This window comes from Camelus bactrianus, chromosome 16, assembly GCF_048773025.1.
Source record: "Camelus bactrianus isolate YW-2024 breed Bactrian camel chromosome 16, ASM4877302v1, whole genome shotgun sequence".
In the NCBI taxonomy this organism is placed as follows: Eukaryota; Metazoa; Chordata; class Mammalia; order Artiodactyla; family Camelidae; genus Camelus; species Camelus bactrianus.
In genome coordinates this window covers 41,735,903-41,751,620 of record NC_133554.1, presented here as the reverse complement: position 1 = coordinate 41,751,620, position 15,718 = coordinate 41,735,903, and the positions used below count along the sequence as shown (strand labels likewise).

The 15,718-nt window shown below is 36.1% G+C and overlaps 1 protein-coding gene across 2 annotated transcripts in view; it reads left to right on the top strand.

The window, feature by feature from the left end:
* The window catches only part of METTL16 (methyltransferase 16, RNA N6-adenosine), a 61,842-nt gene that overhangs the window by 25,262 nt on the left and 20,862 nt on the right, over positions 1–15,718 (top strand). For both annotated transcript variants that reach the window (XM_045518977.2, XM_010958179.3), the window contains 3 exons: positions 333–473; positions 2,130–2,245; positions 4,296–4,438. In XM_045518977.2, coding sequence (XP_045374933.1) covers positions 413–473; positions 2,130–2,245; positions 4,296–4,438 — 320 coding nt within the window. In that variant the 5' untranslated portion in view covers positions 333–412. The remainder of the gene's footprint in view (positions 1–332; positions 474–2,129; positions 2,246–4,295; positions 4,439–15,718) is intronic.

Sequence of the window (15,718 nt, the reverse complement as noted above, 5' to 3'; positions counted from 1 at the left end):
GAGATTTAAACTGAAGACTTTTTATAAAGTAAAATAAATTGCTTTGACAATATTCAGTTAATCAGTCATGTACTCCTTCATCACCAGCCAGTTATGCATAATTCATTTTATATACAGCATACAAAGAGGACAGCAAGGGTTTGTCCTCTAGGAAATTTGAATCTAATGAGGTAAGACTAACAAAGCCACAATATGTGGATAATCAGTACCAGCTTGTGATTTAAGCTGTTAAGGCTAAAAGAATTCTAAGAAGAGGAGAGAGGTGTTTTTGCTTATTGTCCTCACCTCAGTTTCAGGTATGTGCTGTGTGTTTTGAATTCTTGTTTTACTAGGGACTGGGGCATCCTGCATCTATCCTTTACTTGGAACAACCTTAAATGGCTGGTATTTCCTTGCAACAGAAGTAGATGATATGTGCTTCAACTATGCAAAGAAGAATGTGGAGCAGAATAACTTATCTGATCTTATAAAAGGTTAGCTTTTCAAAATAAATATCCCTTTCAAGCTTCGTTTATTAACCTTTCTAATTTAACACATCTCATTGTCTTTTGCTTTAATATACATACTTTGGTAATTAAAAAATATCTGGTACATTGTAACTGGGTTTGCAGCTTTGTTATTAGAATTAACTCAGAAAGAAACAGAGTAAACCCAGTCGATCCTCATAATTTGTGGATTCTGTGTTTGTGAATTTGCCTACTTGCTAAAGTTTGCTTACTTGGGGCTATTTTTAGCTCCCAAATCAATGCTTGTGGTCCTTTTGTGGTCATTCACAGACACGTGCAAAGCAGCAAAAAATTTCAGTCACCCAACATGCGTGTTTGCAGCTGAAGTTGAACAAGGCAATGCCCTGCTGTCTTTTTTCAGCTCTCACGCTAAATAAGTGTTCTTTTCATGGTCTATTTAGTACCACTTTTTTTTCCCACTGCTTTTTCCTGGTGATTTTGCTGTTTATAATAGCCCCTAAACATAGTGCTTAAGTACTATTTAGTGTTCCTCAGTACAAGAAGGCTGTGATGTGCCTTACAGAGAAAATGCATGCGTCAGGTAAGTTTCATTCAGGCATGTTATAGTATTGCTGGCCATGAGTTCAATGTTGATGAATCAGTAATGTATATTAAATAAGATGTCTTTAAACAAAAATAAATAAAACAAGGGTATATATTGATCAGTTGATGGAAATGTTGTGACCAGAGGCTCAAAGTTCCCTAACCCTGTATTTCTCTTAGGAGCCAGTGGTTCAGCATACAGTAATCCAGTGTTTGTGGTGACTTTATAGAACACAACTACTGCGAATAATGAGAATCAACTGTATATAAAGTAACCTAGTCACCAAGATTTTAAAAGAAAGGAAATCCTACTGTTGGTTTAACTATATCATCTTTTTTACTTCAGTACATGAAACTGTGCTACAAATAGTCAAATCCCCTTAGTAATTAGTTACTTTTTATTTTTGTGCTTATTGTATATATAAAGGACTGTTTGTTTTTGGCATGAAAGAGACTTTATGTGTCTTTTTGGAAGAAATAGGCTTTTCTTACTAGTGTTAAACATATTCTTGTAAGGGGAGATACTAATATATTATTAATGAGTTTTTTAGTTATCTATTCCTATATTACAAATTACTCCAAAATCTGACAGCTTTAAACAATAAACTTTTATTGTCTCTTAGTTCCTATGGCTCAGAAATTTGGGCGTGGCCTACCTGTGTGGTTCTGGCTCAGAGTCTTTCATGAGGTTACTGTTACCTGAAAGATTGGGGAGAGAAATTTGCTTCCAAGGTGGCTCACTTACATGGCTGTTGGCAGGAGGCTTTAGTTCATTGTCATGTGGTCTCTCCTTGGGGCTACTTGAGCATCCTTATAGCATGTCAGCTGGCTTCACCTAAAGCAAGTAATTCAAGAAACATGGCAAGGAGGAAGCCATGTTGTTTTTTATGACCAAGCCTCAGAAGTGATACCCTGTCACTTCCATCATATTGTCTTCGATAAAAACAAGTCACTGAGTGAAGCTACATTCAAGAAGAGGAAAATCAAATTCTATCTCTTGAAGGGACTAGTGTCAAAGAATTTGTGGACATATTTGGAAACTACCACAGTATTAATAGTAGTTACTCTTTTTTCTCCTAGTGGTAAAAGTACCACAGAAAACACTCCTGATGGATGCTCTTAAAGAAGAATCTGAGATAATCTATGACTTTTGCATGTGCAACCCTCCCTTTTTTGCCAATCAGTTGGAAGCCAAGGTAACATATCTTCTGTTTTAAAGTAGTTGATTATTTATCTAAGTTTTCTTTGTTTGCAAAGATAAGCGCAATTTTTATTTTGGAAGCTGTATCAGTTAGGATGCTTCTGGTATCAAGCACCTGAAAACCTAATGCAGATTGCCTTAACGGTGAAGAAAGTTTACTGGTTTACATATCTGAGAAATCCAGCAATACCATGGACTTCAGGAAAAATTTGATCAAGGAGTTTAATCGTAATATCAAGGCTGAGGCTCTGTTTTTCTAGGTTCCCCTTAGCTCTGATCTGGCCCTTCGTTGTTTTTGTTCTCAGGCTGGTTTACTTGTGGCAGAGTAATATTTCAGGACAGGGAGAGAGCTCTTTTTTTCCCCAAACAATTGAACATTTGGATTTCTTCTGATTGGACCAACTTAAGTTACAGTCTACTCCTGCGTTAGGCTTATTGGCTTTAGTAAGCAAATATCTGATTTGATCTTTCCAACTTCAAATGAAAAATACATTTGCTCACAAATATGGAAGGAGGTACATTGGCTAAAAACAACTAACTTATTTTAAAAATCAGTAAAATACTGATTTAACCTAGGTTTTCCTGCAAATGGAGAAAATTTAATATGAAGTGAGTAATATTAATCAGAAGGAAACAAGGGGATGTGTATGCTTAAAACTTTGAAAGAATAAATTGTTTTTAGAATCACTCAGACACCCTAAAAGTACCATTTATATACCTCATAACAAATTTCAGGTGGATTAAATTTGGAGGGGCTCATAGGGTAACTCTATGTTTAATTGTTTGGGGAGCTGCCAGAATGTTTTCCAAAATGACTGTACCCTTTTTTGTTCCACTGTTAGTAGTGTATGAGAGTTCCAGTTTCTCCATACCTTTGTCAACACTTGTTATTATCTGTATTCTTAATTATAGCCATCCTGGGGGTATGAATTGGTTTCTCATTGTCATTTTAATGTACATTTCCCTAATGGCTAATGATGTTGAATATCTTTTCATGTGTTTATTGGCCATTTATATATCTTCTTTGGAGAAATGCCTAGTCATATCCTTTGCTCATTTAAATTTGGGTTTTTCTTTTTAATATTATTGCAAGAATTCTTCATGTATTCTAGATACAAGTCCCTTATTAGATATATTATTTGCAAACATTTTCTCCCATTCTGTGGGTTGTTTTTTTACTTTCTTTTCTCTTTCTCTTTTTTTTTTTTTAAATGGAGGTGCTGGGGATTGAACCCAGGACCTCAATGCTGTGAACCATGCACTCTCCCACTCAGCTATACCCTCCCCTCTCTTTTTACTTTCTTGATGGTGTCCTTTGTAGCTCAAAAGTTTTTAATTTTGGGGGGGGTAATTAGGTTTATTATTTATTTTTAAAGGAGGTGCTGGGGATTGAACCCAGGACCGTGTGCATGCCAAGCATGCACTCTACCAGTTGAGCTATACCCTCCCCTGAAGTTTTTAATTTTCAGGAAATCCAATTTATCTATTTTTTCTTTTGTTGCTTATGCTTTTGGTGTCATATATAAGAAACCATTGCCTGATGCAGGGTCATAGAGATTTACTCCTAAGTTCTCGTTAAGAGTTTTTTATATTTAAATCTTTGATCTGTTTGGGTTATTTTTTAATATGGTGTAAGGTAAGAACGGATTAAGTATGTATATTTAAAAAATGAAACTATAAAGTACTAGAAGAAAGCATAGGTAAATATTTATGTAGTTTTTGGATAGAACATTTTTTGTGTATGGTATCAAGACAGAAGACATAAAAGAAAAAGTGACCGAATTGGCTACATATAAAGGTACAATGTTAGTATGTTTAATCACAAAGTAGAAGGTAAAAACCCTGGGAAGGAATATTTGCATGAATGCAGTTGTTTAAAATGTAATATTGCAGTGGCTATATGATCTATAAATCCTAAGTCTGGCATGATATTTGGAAACTAAAATTACATCCAAGCATTCTTACTTTGAACTATATTATAGTCAAAGACTTTGTCTTAAGGTGTAAAAATTTTTCACCGGTTTTTTTTTGTTTTTGTTGTTCAGGGAGTAAACTCTCGAAATCCTCGAAGACCTCCACCTAGTTCTGTAAATACAGGAGGTATCACAGAGATCATGGCAGAAGGAGGTGAATTGGAGTTTGTTAAAAGAATCATCCATGACAGTTTACAACTTAAAAAAAGATTAAGGTAAGTTGGTTATTACAACCTGAGAATATTTTCCTCCTGTGTAATTCAGAAAGAAATCATGTTACTTAGAGGAAACGAAATCACAGTGGTCTGAAGAATAAACAGATCAAAATCAAAAAGATAGTAGATGCTACAGTCTGCAAAGACCTTGTTTCTGAGGATGATCTCATGCCTCTAATTGATTTGTGTTTTCTGTAACCATATAACCATACTACATGGGTAGAAAGGAGGAAAATACCATATGATTGTATTGCTCCCATTAGTGTGGTTCTGTGATGGAACAAAACTGATTCAAATATGGCTTTTGATTAGAAAACAGATGGGTTCAGATCTGTCCCATGAACCAGAATAAATTTGTTGCCTAGTCCTTGAAGCAATTTATTTTCTTGGAATCGGTCCCCCAAACAATGACAGATGTGAGGACATTGAGCTGTCAGGAACTTAATGAAGGGAAACTGAGATCACTAACCAGTTCCAGAGGAGAGTTAAGGCTATTCCTTTTTAAAAGCTAATTATTTCGGACAACACACCTGTCATTAAGCAGCATAAGGTACTCAAAAATAGCTATTTGTCTCACTTGTCTTCTCACCCTGCCAAGTGTTGTTGAAATGATGGATAATGTAGTAAAAGGGCTTTTAATCCTAGGAATTCAGCTTTGTGACACAGAGATTTTTTTTAATTGTGGGAAAATACACATAACATAAAGTTTACCATCTTAACCATTTTTGAAGTGTACAATTCAGTGGTATTAAGTATATTTGTATCGTTGTACAGCTGATCTCCAGAACTCTTTCTACTTGTGAAACTAAAACTCTGTACCCATTAAACAACAACCCCCCCCGTTCTTTCTCTTCCCCTAACCCCTTCTACTTTCCATTCTACTTTCTGTCTTCTACAACCATGCTACTTTCTGTCTCTATGAATTTGACTTATCTAAGTGCCTTACATAAGTGGAATCATATTTGTCCTTTTGTAACTGGTTTCTTTCACTTAACATCATGTCTGCAGTATTCATCCATGTTATAGCATGTTTCAAAATTTCCTTCCTTTTTAGGGCTGAATAATATTAATATTCCATTATATGTATATACTGCACTTTGTTTATTCTTTCATTTGTTGATGAATACTTGGGTTACTTCCACCTTTTGTCTATTGTGAATAACATTGCTGTGAACACAGATGCGCAAATATGCCTTCAGTTCTCTGGGTGTGTACCCAGAGTTGGAATTGCCGAGTAGGGAAGACGTTTTTTTTTCTTTTGGATATATAGGTGTTTAAAGCTACTTATCTTAGTAAACGACCACTTCCAAAATCAGTAAACATCCTGATTTGCTAAATGTGAATTTATTTAAATATTTATGGAAAGTAGCTGGATTATTGGATGGTCTGCCCCTCAGAAAATTTACACAATATTAAAATCAAATTTTGGCCTTAATTGATTTCTTCAGAGATCCATTAGGGTATGAATAAAAAAGAGGTTTAAGTTATACTCAGTATTAAGAAGAGACTGAGTAAGTAAAATAAATTTTAAGAAGCTCACAGAGCACTGAAACTCATGACGAGGGGTACCCAGGACCGTTTGGCCATTTCTGTGTCTGTCAGCTTTTCAGGGGACTGGAACCATCCAGGAAGATGGGGAAGGTTGTTTTCAGGAGCCCTTTTTTAAAAAAAATTGAAGCATAGTCAGTTACAGTGTGTCAGTTTCTGGTGTGCAGCATAATGTCCAGTCATGCATACACACACACACACACACACATATACACACACACGTATTCGTTTTCATATTCTTTTTCATTAAAGGTTATTACAAGATATTGAATATAGTACCCTGTGCTATACAGAAGAAATTCGTTTTTTATCTTTTTATGTATAATGGTTAACATTTGCACTTTCAAACTCCCAAATTTATCCCTTCCCACCCCCTTTCCCCAGTAACTATAAGATTGTTTACTGTGTCTAAGTCTGTTTCTTTTGTAGATGAGTTCATTTCAGTAAATTATTATTATTTCTAAAGTTTCATTTGAACTACAGAAATCATATTTTAAAGGAACACCATTCTAAGGGAGAGAAGTTGGTTGATAGTTCCAAGTCTGCCTGTATCTGGCTTTATGGCAGCCCCCAAATTGAATGAAGGGTGAACGTTTGGTAGGAATGGTTAACGTTTGCTAGGAAGGGTGCATTGCTAGAGCCCGTCATGTCTCTGGAGAGTAAACCATTTCAAGGTTGGGGTCATATATGGGACAAGTTACCTGGTTATGATTCATTTAAAGGAAGGGTCCAGCAGTCTTGTCTGCTCTGTCAGGACTCAGGCAGGGTAAGAGGGTCAATGAAAGAAGGGAAGAATGAAGTGATTTTCATTGAAAAGAGAACAGAACAATTTTTTAAAAAAAAATATTGCTCACAAATTGTTTATAATTTCACATTGTAATGGTGATTTTCATTTGTATATATTATCAGTTCATGTCCTCCTGTATATTTTTATAGTTGACACAATGCTTATACCATTACGCAACTCTCAAACTTTAGAATGCTGTTGAAACTGCATATTTTGAAGCTCTGAAAAATAAGGGATTAAAAACAAGTATTTAAACCCCACCATCTGCTTCTTATCCCTCTTCTTGTTCCTGAAGAAATGCAAAAATTAAGCCAAATTTTAACATCATAGAGTGACGTAAGTTAAATTTGTTGGACTGATCTTGGTGATGGCACTCAAGATGCCTCACCTCCCCGTTAGGATTCATGGCTCACCTAAGTCATGCTCAGCAGCAGTTGCAGTTTTGTATCTTAAGGAATTTTGCAGCTGGGAGGCCCTTGGGAGAGAAAGTTACCCAACCTCTTAGTTGTACAGATTAGAAATTTGGAACCCAAATCTCCTAATTCTGGTCCAGGGCTCTTTCTGCCACCCACGCAGCCTCTGTAGCTCAGCCTGCAGTTAGACTTCTAAGTGCATAGCTTTCCCTCCCCTTCCCTTCCCTTCCCTTCCCTTCCCTTCCCTTCCCTTCCCTTCCCTTCTCTTCTGTTCCCTTCCCTTCCCCTTCCCGAGGTATAATTAATATGTGATACTGTATTAGATAACCTTTCTATCACTGATGAAGATTTACAAGTGTTTATCATTTTTACCTTTCACTTTTTTGTGCGTGTGACTTGAGCTTACTTAATAGCATTTTCTTTTCTAGAGATTCACTCATCTCTCACCTTCTAAATAAATTAGCAGACTTTATCAAGCTCCTCATGGCCTAGATTCCACTCTTGTCATTGGTTATGAGGTCTATAGATAATGCCCTTTATGGCAATGATTTTATGATTTTTCCAGGAACTAGAGTTACAAAGTTCCAACTTAATACTGTTTTTACTCCTTTTTGCTTTTTCCTTTCCATTTCTTTCTCCTTGCAAGGTGCTGGAGACTTCTTGGATCTGGGCAAAATCCAAATACCTGATGATGGGCAATAAATTTAACAATCTGGGCCTTTGGAAATGTGATTCTTTGACTTTTAAATTTTGTTTTCTCATTGGTAAAATGAAATAATAATAGCTATCTCATACCTCCTAGGGTTGTCATAGAGTAAATGAATATATATTTGATATAATTAATAATAATGGGTACTAAATAGAATCATTTTAACTCTTGACTGCTTTAGAAATCCAGTAGATTTAAATACTATAGTCTACCGGGTTGAAAGGAAACTTTGAATACTCTGTTATTTTATTCTAATGTAGAGTCCCCCTTTTGTTTTTTAAACTAGGTGCTAGCATAGTTATGGGGTGCTGTAAGTGATAGTTGCAAGAATCATAAATTTTATAACTGAGCTTTTAGTGAATACTCCAACTGAAAGACTGTCCAGTTCTACTACAGATTTGACCTACCTTTATAAAAGTGTAAGCCATTTCATTTTCCTGGTCTATAAGGTAGACAAGGAAATAATACCTTTTATGGTGTTAAATGTTAAAATACGGGACAAGCAAAATATGTGGCAATATGAGTTCAGAATGAACAATGACAATAATAAATTATAACCTGAATAATTGTTACGCTAGAATGCCAGTTAATAAATGTATAAAGGATAATAAAGTTAGAAAAATCACCATTTTGCAATCATTATAGTAATAATTAATTTGTAGAAGAATCAACAGTGGAAAATTTGAAGAGGCACAGGATATTTTCATAGTTTCAAAGAATCTCCCCACAGATTACCTATGATTACAAAGAAAGTATGGTAACTTTACAGTGGTGAGACTAGGGGATACCACCTTGACCAGGTGGCCACCTCCTGACGTGAGTCACGTGGAGGGACACACAGCACCTCTGTGCTCTTCATGCCCAAAATGTTTAACCTGAATTTAATGATGAGGAAATTTCAGACAAACCAGCCTGAGAGATTTTGTAGGACAGTTCTTCGAAAATATTAAGGTTATGAAAGTGGGGGGGGGGGAAAAAGACTGCAGAACTGTTCCAGATTGAAAGAGACTAAAGAGACTTGAAACGTAAATGAAATGCATGATCCTAGATTGGATCTTGCATCAGGGGAGAAAGTTGATATGAAGGACGTTATTGGGATAATTGGTGAAATTTGAGTGTGGGCTCTATTCCAGATAATAGTATTGTGTGAATGTTAAATTTTGCCAATTTAATCATTATTCTGTGGTTATATAAGAGAATATCCTTGTTTTTAAAACATACATGCCAAAATACAGGGTTAAAGGGCATTATGATATCTGTAGCTAACTCTCAGATGATTTAGGAAAACACACATAGAGCAAGCAAATGTGGGAAAGTGTTCATTGGTGAATCTGAGTGAAACGTATACCAGAACCGTTTGTACTAATCGTGCAACTCGTATACGTTTGAAATAATTTCAGAATAATTTTTTTGAAACCTGCTGTCTCAAAGGAATTACTAAATGCTGTAATGAGTGGAGTGCTACTTTCATCATTAAAATAGTATAATGGGTTCAAAGTCTCTTGGGGAACTAGATCTTCCTTTTCATTTTTTTTTTCTACTTGAATTTTGATTAGTTGTCACAAGTTGCCTGTTGAGAGTAGCTTGGATCTAATGGGTAGGCATTTTTTTTTTAAGTGAAGCTAAAACAATTTTTAACATACCCAATTACTTCCTCTTTTTCTATAAGAAATATAACTTGCAGAAAACAGTGTATTGATGAGATTAAATCTTAAAAGATTCACAATACAGTACTCAGCCTACAGTAAGGGTTAAAAGAAATATGAACTCTGCGAAGCCTATGTGAAGTACCAGTGACATATTTAACTATTACAAGTCTTAGTTATCTAAATATTTGCTTCTTTTCATCTCCTGAGGAAATATATAGCATCTTTCTTTTGTCTCTGTTCTGAGCCTTTTCTTGGCTTCTGATAACTCTGATCTAATCTGTTCAGGAATGCTAATTTTAAAGAAAAGGTGTTAATTAACCTATTTTATACTGTTACTGTGTGAACACTAATTGTTCTTAATTTCTTTTCCTTCATCTTATTCCTAACATACCAAAGGCTTTTCATTCCTGGTTAATGATTTTTCCATTTATACACTGCCTTCTTAAAGGGAGATTATTATTTTTCTTCCAAACCTTTTAAAACCACCAAATGAAATAGATTATGCTTTAAGTAAATTTACTGAGGTTTGTTTAAAGTAGTTTAGGTAGAACAATGGTTTATTTGTGTTTTCAGAGCAGAAAAGGGATTGATTAAACAAAAATAGGGATTGTCACCTGTTGTTTAACCTACAAACAATAAAAACAAAATATTGGTTAATGCACACTTCTGCTAAAGCAGTATAATAGTATTTGTCATACTTTTACAATTAATAATATTTTCATTTATATTATTTAATGTGTTAGGTTGAACCTTATGAAATTGCCAGTCTTCAACAGTTTTCAACTTATAAAAATGGCAGTTTTTTTATAGTTTTAACTTAGTGTGTGATTTTAGAGGCTCTTAAACTCACTTAAAGTTGTAGTCACTTTAAAATTCACCTTCATAGTAGCTACTTTACATAAAAACAAATAAATGTTGAATGAGTATCTTAATCTGAAATTTCTCTTTAAAAATAATGTGCAATTAGATGAATTTCAAATAACAAAAGAGTAATTATGGTGCTTGGTGAAAAGGCAGGATACAGAATATGTATTACTCATGTAAGGTATGTTATAAGGCAAGAAATATCCAAATATTACTGTGTTGTTACCTATTCTTTATATTTGAAGATATAAGGTACATCATATTTAGAAATTTATATATTTAAGTAAGTTTTCTTGAAGTACAACTTGCATACAGTACATTTTCCAGTTTAAGTGTACAATTTGATGCATTTTAACAAATGTGTACATTACCACTATCACAGTCAAGGTATAGAACATATCCATCACCATAATAAATTTCCATAGTGGCCCTTTGCAGTCTGTTCCCATTGTATCCCAGCCTCTAGTGACCATTGATTTTTCTGTCACAGTAGTTTTGCCTGTTCTAGACTTTCATATAAATGGAATCGTACAGAATGTAGTTTTTAGTGTCTGGCTATTATTGTAAATATTTAAATTTTTCTGTTTATTATGATGTTTTGACACCTTAAGAAAACTTCTCTGGCTGGGAGGGAGAGCCCCTACCTGGGCTAATCAATTCTTAGAGATGGCAAAGGACCCATCCTGAGCAGGCCTGGGATGTGCAAGCCCAGAGCTCTCCCTCCTCTGTCTGCCCTTTCAGCCCAGGGGGCCATCTTCCTCCCCTTCAGCCATCCCAGGGCTGGGTGCCAGCTATGGGGACCACTCCACAGCCAGAGCCCACTGAGGTTATCCATACTAGCCCATCCCACACTGCTCCCCCTGCCCTGCCCATCCTAAGTAAACCTCAACAGAGGCCATGGCCTCCACCTTCCCCTCACTCCCATCATCTGCCTCCTGACCACCCTAGTGTCTTCCCCATGGGGCCCTGCTTGGGGAGTCCTGCCTCCTGTCTCTAGGACCTAGGCATAGAATAAACTTTTTCTCCTGAGCCTCCTATCTCCTGAGGCACTTGACCGACCATCTCATAACACAACATAAAACAGGCTTCTTTCATGTAACACATCCATGCTTTGTATCAGTACTCTCTCCCTTTTTATTGCTAAGTAGTATGCCGTTATGTGAATATACCACAATTTGTCAATCCATTCACCAGTTGATGGACATTTGGATCATTCCAGGTTTTGGCTAGTATGAAGGACACCACTAAACATTTGCATACAAGTCTTTTTGTGGACTTAAGCTTTCCCTCTATCTTGAGTAAATACTTAGAGTAGGATTCCTGACTCAGGTTGCCAGACTGCTTTCAAGTGGCTGTACTATTTACATTCTCACCAGCGATGTATGAGTGTTCCAGCTGACACCATTTGATATTGTCATTCTTTTGGGTATATCCATTCTAACGGGTGTATAGTGATATCTTATTCTGGTTTTAAGTTGTATGTCCCTGTTGACAGTGATATGGAGCATCTTTGCATGTGCTTGTTGATCATTCATGTATCTCTTTTTTGTGATAGACTTTATTTCTTAGAGTAGTTTAAGGTTCACAGCAAAATTGAAGGGAAGTTACAGAGATTTCCCATATACTCCTGCCCCTACACAAGCATAGTTTCCCCCATTATCAGTATCCCTCACCAGAGTGGGACACTGGTTAAAACTGATGAGCCTACGTTGACACTTCATTATCACCCACAGTCCATTGCATTGGTGCATACGTTCTGTGAGTTTGGACACATGTATATTTACATGTATCCACCCTTATGATATCATATGTAATATTTCTCCTGCCTTAAAAACTCCCTGTGCTCCGCCTGTTTTTACCCTTTCCCCCAACCACTGATCTTTTTACCATCTCTATAATTTTGCCTTTTCCAGATTGCCATGTAATTGGACATCATGCACTACATAGGTTTTTTGGATTGGCTTCTTTTACTTAGTAATATATATAAAAGTTTCCTCCATGTCTTTTTATGGCCTAATGGCTCATTTCTTTTTAGTGCTGAGTAATATTACATTAAGTGTACCACAGTTTATCCATTCACCTACTGAAGGATATCTTGGTTGCTTCCAATTTCTGGCAGTTATGAGTAAAGCTGCTATAGACACCCATGTGCATATTTTGTGTGGACATACGTTTTCAGCTCCTGTGGGTAAATACCAAAGAACATGATTGCTGAATCTTATGGTAAGAGTATGTTTGGAAGACTGCCAAACTGTCTTCCAAAGTGGCTAGACCATTTTTTGCCTTTCTGCTAACAATGAATGAAAGTTTCTGTTGCTCGACATCCTCACCAGCATTTTTTGGTGGTGTCAGTGTTCTGGATGTTGGCCATTCTGATAGGTGTGTAGTGTATCTCATTGTTTTGATTTGCATTTTCTTGATGACATATGATATGGAACATCTTTTCATATGCCTGTTTGCCATCTGTATATCTTCTTTGGTGGGTATCCTATTAGGGTCTTTGGCCCATTTTTGAATCAGGTTGTTTGTTTTCATATTGTTGAGTTATAAGAGTTTTTTTGTATGTTTCAGATAACGGTCCTTTGTCAGATATGTTTTCTGTAAATATTTCCTCCCAGTCTGTGACTTGTCTTTTCATTTTCTTGACAGTATCTTTTACAGAGCTTAATGAAATCCAGATTATCAACCCTTTCTTTCATGGATCCCGCCTTTGGTGTTAGCATCTAAAATGTTATTGCCAAATCCAAGGTCATCTAAATTTTCTCCTATATTATCTTTTAGGAGTTTTATAGTTTTATGTTTTACATTTAGGTCTGTGATCCGTTTTGAGTTAATTTTTGTGAATAATTTAAGATTTGTGTGTAGATTTTTTTTTTTTTGCATGTGACTGTCCTATTGTTGCAGTACCATTTGTTGAAAAGACTATCTTTGCTCCATTTCATTTCTGATATTAGTAATTTGTGTGCTTTCTCTTTTTTTCTTAGCTTGGCTAGAGACATTGATTTTATTGACCTTTATAGAGAACCAACTTTTGACTTCATTTTTTCTGTTGATTTCCTGATTTCAATTTCATTGATTTCTGCTCTTAATTTTTAGCATTTTTTTTTCTGTTTGCTTTGGATTTAATTTTCTTTCTCTCTCTCTTTTTTTTTTTAAGCTTCCTGAAGTGAAAGCTTAGATGATTGATTTTAGATCTTTCTTTTCTAATATATTTGTTCAATGCTATAAATTTCCCGTAAGCACTGTTCACTACACAAATTTTAACAAGTTGCATCTTCATTTTTATTTAGCTCAAAATATTATTTAATTTCTCTTGAGATTTCTTCTTTGACCCATGTGTTATTTAGAAATATATCGTGGGTTTTTTTGTTTGTTTGTTTTGCAGGGAGGAGGTAATTAGGTTTATTTAGTTTTTTGATGGAAGTACTGGGGATTGAACCCAGGACCTCATGCATGCTAAGCATGTGCTCTACCACTTGAGCCATACCCTCCCCTCTAGAAATATATTGTTTAATCTCCAAGTATTTGGGGATTTTCCAGTTATCTTACAGGTACCGATTTCTGGTTTAATTCCCTTGTGGTCTAAGAGCAGATGCTGTATGATTTTTATTCTTTCAGATTTCTTAAGGTGTGTTTCATGGCCCAGAATATATGATCTATCTTGGTGAATATTCTGTGTGAGCTTGAAAAGAATGTGTATTCTACTGTTGCTGGATAAATAGTTTATGGATGTCAATTATATCCAGTAGATTGATGGTGGTGTTGAGTTTAGCTATGTCTTTTCTGATTTTCTGCCTGCTGGATCTGTCCATTCTGATAGAGGGGTGTTGAAGTCTCCAACTCTAATAATGGATTCATCCACTTTTCCTTGCATTCTATCAGTTTTTGCCTCATGTAGTTTCATGCTCTGTTAGTTACAAACACATTAAGGATTGTTATGTCTTCTTGGAGGACTGTCCCCTTTAGCATTGTGTAATGCCCCTCTTTATTCTTGATAACTTTCCTTGGTCTGAGGTCAGCTCTGTCTGAAATAAGTATTTCACTCCACTCCCTTCTTACTTGCATGATTTCTTAAGACAAATTGAATATAATTCTTATCTATAGGTAGGGTGTATCTTTTTCTGGCTTCTTTCGGGATTTTTTCTTTGTCTTTGATTTTCTGTGGTTTGAAAATCATATGTCTAGGTATAGTTTTCTGAGCATTTTTTTCTGCTCAGTGTTCTCTTAGTTTCCTGGATCTGTGGTTTGATATCTGACATTAATTTGACGGAAATTCTCAGTCATCATTGCTTCAGGTATTTCTTTTGTTCTTTTCTCTTTCTGCTGTTCCTTTCTTTTCCTTCTAGAATTCCCGTTACACATATTTTACACCTTTTGTAGTTGTCCCACAGTTCCTGGATATTGTATTCTGGTATTTTGGTTTTTTCCTCCCAGGATTTTTTCTCTTTGCCTTTCACTTTTGGCAGTTTCTATTGAGATATCCTCAAGCTCAGAGATTCTTTCCTCAGCTGTCTTTAGTCTCCTTAAGAGCCTATCAGAAGCATCCTTCCTTTCTGTTACAGTATTTTTGATGACTCCAACATCCTTGCCATGTCTGGTTTTGATACTTGCTTTATCCCTTCAAACTCTGTTTTTTGCCTTTTAGCATGTTTTGTAATTAAAATAGGAGGACATAATGTACTGGGTTAGAGGAACTGCTCCGATAGGTCTTTAGTAATGTGGTGGTAAGATGTGGGGGAGGGGAAGCATTCTGTGGTCCTATGAGTAGGTCTCAGTCTCTTAATGAGCCTGTACCTCTGGATTGTGAACTTCACACATGCCTCTCAGTTTTTTCCCCTGCTTTGGTGGAAAAGGATGGCTAGGGTAGGCTGGAGTTGGATCGTGCCCCTCCTCTGGGTCAGTCAGGCTCTCATAAAACCCCAACAAGTGAGGCTCTGGTTAACTGGTTTCTCCTGAGTGCAGACCTTGCTAAGAACAGGATGCTCTGCCCTAATCCAAAATGATTCCTTTCCCCTCCCGCTGCTGATAGCATGAGGGACTTTTTCTCCTGTACTCATTGTGAGAATCTGGCCAAGCTCCTGTAGATAATATTCACAAAAGCGTGGGGTCCCTGATGACTGGGTGCCCCTGGAGTTTTTATTTCTCAGACTTGTCAATGCTGAATCTCCAATAATTTGTCAGTTGTAGTTCAGATTTCTCTACCTCAGCTTTGGTTGTTCCCATGGAGGTTTTTGCTGGTGGGTTTCTGCTTTGGTAAGTTGTGATTCTTTGTATTCACCTGTCTGTCTCCAGTTTTAGAGGCCCTATGAG